This window comes from Chaetodon auriga, chromosome 12 (genome assembly GCF_051107435.1).
Source record: "Chaetodon auriga isolate fChaAug3 chromosome 12, fChaAug3.hap1, whole genome shotgun sequence".
Classification (NCBI taxonomy): domain Eukaryota; kingdom Metazoa; phylum Chordata; class Actinopteri; order Chaetodontiformes; family Chaetodontidae; genus Chaetodon; species Chaetodon auriga.
The window spans coordinates 25887501-25895000 of NC_135085.1; the positions used below are offsets into that span (position 1 = coordinate 25887501).

Sequence of the window (7500 nt, forward strand, 5' to 3'; positions counted from 1 at the left end):
ATGCTCTTCATCTGGCTGTCCTTCTCCTCCTGCTGCCTCCTCAGCCGCTCCTCGCTGTCCTCCAGACGGTGTTTGTACTCCAGCAGCAGCTTCTGCATCTGCTGCTCCTGAGCCAGCAGCCGCCGCTCGTACTCCTCCAGACGGCGCCCGGACGCCCGCAGACGCTCCTTCAGCCGAGAGATCTCCAGCTCGTACTGAGGGGGCGGGAGGACGGTTAGTCTGAGTCCAATCACCTGCGATCACGCTGTGACATCTGCCACGCCACGAGCTTTAACTCTAAACTTTACTGATTTAACACTATCACGAATTATGACGGCGTGTCACACCTGTAAACACCTGTCCAGGTGTGTGTGCTCTGTACCTTCTCAGTGTTCCTGCCCTCCTCTCTGCTCCTCTCTCCTCTCTCCTCCTCCTTCTCATCGTACTGGCCGTTGTTGAGCACCCAGGCCGCCGTCCTCTCCACCGGAGACATCGCCACCGCCTCCACCGGAGACGCCACCTGAACACAGACCAGTGACATCATCACACACCTGCATTAGTAAGAGAGAAACACCTGCAGGAATAAAAGCATCGAGATCTCATCAGCCTCAGGACCCTCAGAGGGGTTCCTGGACCAGCAGAGGTCACATGGTTCCTGACACACCTGCCTCAGTCACACAGGTAAGTTCTTTCTTCCTGACAGGAGCACACAGGTGCTTTTACTCACTGCTCTTACTGTTGATGCGTTTCCTGTTTCTCAGACATGATACATGCGGGCATGACTTCCTGTCTGGCTACACCTGTGCTGTACCTGTGGCTGCTTGGTGGCGCTCCTCGGGGGCGGAGCCATGTTCTCCGCAGAACAGGTGGACTGCTGGCGGGCAATGTGGCCGGCGGTGGGCGTCGGCTCCGTGTTGGCGCTGCTGCTGCTGCGTAGTGAGGCGCTGTGGGGGAGCGAGCGCGGTGTCCTGGCCCCGCCCCCTCCCCTGCTCTGCTGCTCCACCTTGATGATGTGGGCGGTGCCCGCCGTCGTACTCTGGCGGGGGATGGCGACCGCTGTGGCGACACCAGGCGGGAGATCGGGCTGTGCGTGCCGGCGTGGCGTCGAACACTCCTCGCTCTGAGTGCTCCGCCGGCTGCCCAGCTCGTCCAGGCTGCTGTTGGACGCCACGCGACCTCTGACCCCCACCTGGCTGCCAAAGTCATCGGAGTTGCTGCGGCTGTTGTGCGAGCTCTCGGTGCTCAGGTTCTCGGAGCTGGAGTCGTGCTGCAGCGAGTGGGCGGAGCGCGTGGACAGGCTGTGGGCGGGGTTGCTCAGGTGGTACACGGGGTTCTGGAAGGACAGCGGCTGCAAGCTGCGCTGCTGGCTGAGCGACGGGTGGAGCGGACGCCTCACCTGCGGCGCGCTCTGCGGCTGACCGTCTCTGCCCGCAGCTTTGGCCTGGTGCGGCGCCGGCTGGGGGGTCAAAGGGTTGGAGTGGGGGTGGTTGAGCGGGGGCGGGGCGTGTCCGACGGACGCCTGGGAGCCCGCCCTGCTGAGGCGCGGCGGGGCCTCGTGGTGCGGCGGGAGCCCTGCGGGGCCGTGTGGGCTCTGGGCGTCCTGCAGGTCCACCAGAGAGATGCTGCGACCGTTGGGCAGCAGGCCGTCTCGCTCCTCCCGGTCCGAGAAGCCGGTGTGGGCGGGGGGATGCGGCTGGGCCGGCGGGGGGCGCTGACCTCGAGCATAACCCTCCATCAGCTCGCTGACCGGAGACTGAAGGCTGCGAACCTCGCCGTGGCTGCAGGAAGTGACACGGACAGAGTGACTCACAGGAGCCTGTAATCTGATTACTGATCACAGATTAGTTACATGTCGTGGGTTTAATGATCCTTGAGTGCCATCATCAGGTCACACACGCATGCACGCACACATGCACGCACGCACGCACGCACGCACGCACGCACGCACGCACACAGTCTGAAGTTTAGTCCCACCATCCCAAATATTTCCTACAATGTTCAAACCTTTCACGGTTCTGATCTGCGAGCTGATTGGTTACCTGTCGGCAGGGTCCTCGAAGATTCGCTGTAACCCTGACGACAGGCTGCCGCTGATGTTGTGGGCGGAGCTGTGGTCCTGGAAACGCCGCAGCTGCTGCTGGACGGGGGTGGGCGCGGCCAGACAGCGAGAGATGTCTCCCAGAATCCTCGGCAGCGGGCCCAGCTTCGCTACGGTGGCCTGCAGGAAGGAATTTTCACCCTGGAGTCGCCGTGTGTGTGTATGTGTGTGTGTGTGTGTGTGTGCGTGTGTGAGTGTGTGTGTGTGGGTGTGTGTGTGTGTGTGTGGGTGGGTGATGTGAATGGAAGCACCGGGATGCAGTGGTGGTGGTGGGAGAGCGAAACCAACATGGTGGCAACAGAGGGAGTCGGCCAGACAGGAAGTGAAGAGAAGGAGCAGGAGGAGGAGGAGGAGGAGGAGGAGGAGGAGGAGGAGGAGGACAAAAACATGAGGGAAACTTAATGGAAACAAACTCAAACAGACTAGAACAACATGCTTCTACTGAACAGAACCACGTCAAACACAGCAGAGCATGCTGAGCCTGAGCTCCACAGGTGAGACAGGTGAGAGTCGCACGGCCGAGGGGAGGTGCGGGGGGGGGGGGGGGGGGGGGGGTTCAGGCCATGCTGTGAAGCCACGCAGCGTTAATGTGTTAAATGAACTGAGGTGACCTTTGCTCCTGATGTTCAGTCATGTTACATCAGCAGATATTTACAGCACACACACACACACACACACACACACACACTCACACTCTCTCACACACACACACACACACACACACACACACACACTCCATCACTGATCACTGATCAATACCTGATCACCTGTACTGGGACTGTGTGTGTAAACGATATATTTCAGTGTCTCTCAGTGAGTCGACGTGCTCGTCTAAAGATCTGATTATCTGATGTGAACCTGAAGGCATCACAAGGTGACGAGCGACAAATCAAACGTTCAGAATCAGCGAGAGCCGCCGTTCACGATGAAGACGACGATGAAGGCTTCTCTCAGGTCAGCTCTGGTATTTAATGACAGACTCTGCTGACAGTGAGAGAAAAAGCATCAAACATGGGAAGAATTCAACACTTTCGACCGTTTAAATTTGTATTTTCACTGTTTGATTTGTGTTGTAAAGCTCACAGGTGTCGTCCAGGTGTTCAACAGAGGACGATCGGATAATGCTCATCGTGTATTAAATCTGCCCGAACGACTCATTCAAAGCCTTTCTCGTGTGTCGAAGAGAATCGGCCTCCATGCTGCTGTCACATGTTTGTTTCATGATCGACTTAAACGTGACCAAAGTGTTCAAAGACCGACCAATCAGAACGAACCGTCCTCCAAATAAACACTGAAGATCAGGATTTTCTATTTTCAGCCTCAGAGAACTTCAGCTGGTTTCAGAGTCTGTGACTGTCTGTCTGTCTGTGGAGGTTTGCTGTCCATACGCACTCGATCGACTGAGACTCAGGACAGAAAGTCTTCTGAACTAAAACTCTTCAACGTCTCTGAGACATAAATGCACGATGTGTTTAAGTGCTGCTGGAAAACTCAGATGTGCGACTTTCCAGTGGAATTCATGTGGACTTTCACAGTGAGACGTCTTTCACTGACTTCTGTGACCAATGCTAAGACTCATGACATCACACACACACACACACACACACACACACACACACACACACACACCTTGTCGAGCTGAGAGACGACCTCCCACAGCAGAGCGTGCAGGACGGACAGCTCGCGGCCGAGGTCGATGTATCCCTCGAAGCCCGGCGTGTTGGACAGAGTCTCCGGGTTGGAGATCTCCGACAGGAAACGCATCATCCCCGCCCACTCGTGCTCCAGGAAGTCGTTCATGAAGGCCATGTACTCCTCTTTGTTTCCAAACCTGCAGACGAGACACAGACGTGTCCAACGTCAGACTTGTCTGTCCCTCAGTTTATTGGATCCTCCTTCTCTGCTGCACCTGTTCTACCTGAGGTCCATAAAAACACGGGAACACAACATCCTGGGAGCATCCACACTACATCACACCACCTCTGACCTCCACCCAGGTCCCCTCACTCACCTCCACAGGTGATCACACGGTGCCTGCTGCATGTGTTGTCAATAAAAACAGAAAACCAGAGGCCTCAGAGACGCCTGAGTCCCTCAGGTGAGCAGTCGGCTGCTGAACACCTGCAGATACTCACTTGGTGAAGTTGGCGAGGTTCTGGATGACTTTGGCGATGAGCGTCAGCGTCCGGGACGTGCGGTCGTCCGGATATTCCTGCATCAGGTTGAAGAGCGACGGCGACATGATGGCGGGGCAGAGGAAGCGCAGGAAGAGCGAGGCGCTGATCAGACGCTTGCTGATGTCCTGCTGGTGGCCACGAGCGACGCACTGCTGCTTCCACGACGCAAACACTTCCTTCAGCTCCCGAGGAAACACGCTGAGGAGACAGGAAGGAAGTGAGCGCGAAGGAAGGGTCAGGTTTCCTCATGCTTCCTGTCTGACCTCAGGCCTCAGAGCGGAGACACGTGGAGACACGTGTCCTTACGTGTCCATTTAGCCCAGACGACACGTCAGACACTTCCACTGAAATCAGCCAATCACAGTCTAAACCGCTTTAAAGCGTCTTCATTTGAAAAGCTCTTAATTAAAGAAGCAGCAGAGTTTAAGGGATTCTGGACTTTCCCCTTAATTTTCACATGACTGAGATACGGACAGTTTAAGGTGTTTTTAAGGGATTTATACAACAATGGAGATTTTAGGGGTTAGAGTTTAATGGAACCATTAATGGAATATTTTGAGGTTTTTAAAGCACACCTTGTGTAAGTGTTTGTTCCTTTGTCGTTCAAAATAGAAATTAAAGGATTACGATATATAATAAAATAGAAGAAAATGAATTTAGTTCTTCCCACCGATGTTCGGCGGAGGACTCGCGGAAAATCACTTGCTGCGGCTGGTTTTTATTTATTCATCAGTTTTCTGATGTGTCACTGTGACACTTCGCTGCCGATTCGACTAATCGCATCACGGCGTTAACTGACGGCTAACGTCAGCTAACGTCAGCTAACGTCAGCTAACGTCAGCTAACGTCAGCTCGTTAGCAGACTGACTCTTCTTTTCTATTCATTTCCATGGATTTGAGGTTGTTTTTACTGTAAGGGTCATTTCATGTCTTGAGAATTTGTCTTTTTATGTGATGAACCAACACTGAAAATAAAAATAGAAATATATTAGAAATACACTGAAGAATGTGAATGTGTGTACTTGTACTTCGCTCGAGTCTTTCTACTCTGCTTGTGCTCCTCGACCGTTATCTGACAGCTTTAGCTTCGAGTGACTTCAGTCATGCAGACTTCAGACACGCGCTCGTGACAAACGTGGTACCAGTAGGAGTTGATGATCTTGCAGAACGCCAGCTCGCAGCACATCTTCAGGTTACTCTGGTGTTCGGCCAAATCGCCGCTGGAGCACCGGCTGGGATCCACCTCGCAGTTCTCGTCCGACTCGTACAGAGCCTTGATGAACTCACCTGGAGACAGACGGACAGACGGACAGACTCTCATTGGTCACCTGGACAAAGTGCCGATCACTGCTCAGAGTCACAGAGACCGTATGAACGAGCATCCTCAATGATTCACCTGTTCAGGTACAAAGGACGGCGGCAGCTAGCCGTTAGCGTGCTAACTTCAGTCCTGTGCGTCTTTAACGCTCATCACAAACATTTGCTGCTCGTGTCAGTTTCTGTACTTCTGATGCGTTTCGACCAATAAACTCCGTTATCTGTTCGCTGATGAAGACCATCCTGCTCTTCATCAGTACTGGCTCCGATCGGTGTATATTCACATCACAGTCAAACCAAAGCTTCTGATCTGAGTCTCAGATGATTCTGTCGTCCTCTTCCATTTCTGCTGCTCGTTACCTGTCTGATCGTGTGTAATCATGCTGTGATATCAGATCAAACCTCAGAAACAGCCCAAAATAAACGGATCGGAGAGGACGGACGAGGCTGAAAGCTCCAGGAAGGTCGGTAAGAGGGCCTCGAGTCAGGATCGCTGTGTCCCACCGACACGCCGTCAGTGTTCACGTGACTAACGAACCACCACGCAGCAGATGAACGTAAAGGTTTGTTTGGACGGCGGCTGATGATCAGCAGTGACACCAATCAGCTGCAGCCGCTCGTGTGACCTCACGCGCCGCAGGAAGCCGCTCTGTCAGGATTATCATCCACTCTCAGATGTGAACCTATAAATATTCAGCGTGGGAGAAATGATTTGAGTCTCTGAACTGGGACGATCTGTCTTTGTGCTAATAATAGTCTGGCGGTTGTCTCGGCGCGGCTGATGTTTATTGGTCGGCGATGACGGCGGTCTCGTGGGTCTCTAACAGTTCTGCTTCTGTCACATTCAGCGGTCTCTGAACTATTTCAGGTCTTTTTATGACTGAAATGTTTCAGAACATGCAAACTCTAATTTTAGCGTTCAGAAGTCCATAAAGATTTTCTCACTTTTAATGAGATCCAGGACGCGATGCCGCAGTTTGTCTGAATGTCTGACGTCTTTCTGAAGACACTGCAGCTGAGAGCACGGCCTCATTGATCGCTGATCGACACCGAGCGTGTGAAATCAATAATGTCTGGATGAGGAACATGAGGAGCTTCATCATATTCGCTGTCAAAAATCAAGATTTTGGGGGAACAAAGTGCGATAATCACAGGACGGATGTTCAGGTTAACTGTGGACGAGGACGAAGAAGACGTTTTAACATGTTTCTGCTTGTCGCTGAAACACTCACATCCAGCTTCTTCTGGACCAATATTTGGTGAAGATCATAAAAAGACGATTTTTGAAGGACCTAGTTTTGTGCACTTAGTATTCACGGTGATCTACGAGTCACATGACAGACGTGTTTTTTATAAAAGGAAGCGACCTCAGACGTCCTGATGAAGACAGTGCAGGTCTGTGTGCAGGTGTGTGTGCAGGTGTGTGTGCAGGTGTGTGTGCGAGCTGAGACTCACCGAGCGCGTCGTGCAGGTATTTCTGTCCCACCAGCTTCAGATATTCCTCGATAGCTTTGGTTGCCAGCGTGTTCTCCCTGAAGATCAGGACGTCGTGGTCGGCACAGCGGTCCACCTCCGACATCACCAGGTCTGTGAGGAAGTCCTACAGAGGAGGAGGAGGAGGAGGAGGAGGAGGAGTGAGTGTGTGGCCGCCCTGGGATCAGTCTCACAGGTTACATCATGTGGACGCACAGACAGATTTTACAAAGCGTCACAGAACGGCGGAGCGGCCCAGGACAGAGCAGACAAACTGTGCTGGACCTGAACTACGAGGAGCTCTGTGATTGGCCAGCAGCCGACACTCGAGTGTCTCACAGCAGTTTGGATTGTGCATGTCTCACGGACTCTGATCTGATCTGATCTCTGACCACTTCACGTCGTTTCCTCCTGAGCTGATTGGACCGTTACTGTCTCACCTTCCATTAAAAGGTG

The 7500-nt window shown here is 53.2% G+C and overlaps 1 protein-coding gene across 6 annotated transcripts in view; it reads right to left on the reverse strand.

Moving 5' to 3' along the window:
- Positions 1–7500, reverse strand: part of rasal2 (RAS protein activator like 2) — a 63747-nt gene that overhangs the window by 4012 nt on the left and 52235 nt on the right. For 5 of the 6 annotated variants that reach the window (XM_076745450.1, XM_076745447.1, XM_076745452.1 and 2 more), the window contains 8 exons: positions 7027–7171; positions 5397–5541; positions 4213–4452; positions 3707–3908; positions 2019–2218; positions 791–1757; positions 362–499; positions 1–194 (listed from right to left, as the gene is read on the reverse strand). The exon at positions 1–194 is cut by the window's left edge and continues 9 nt beyond it. In XM_076745450.1, the coding sequence (XP_076601565.1) occupies positions 1–194; positions 362–499; positions 791–1757; positions 2019–2218; positions 3707–3908; positions 4213–4452; positions 5397–5541; positions 7027–7171 (2231 nt within the window). The remainder of the gene's footprint in view (positions 195–361; positions 500–790; positions 1758–2018; positions 2219–3706; positions 3909–4212; positions 4453–5396; positions 5542–7026; positions 7172–7500) is intronic. The other variant, XM_076745448.1, reaches the window with a different exon arrangement.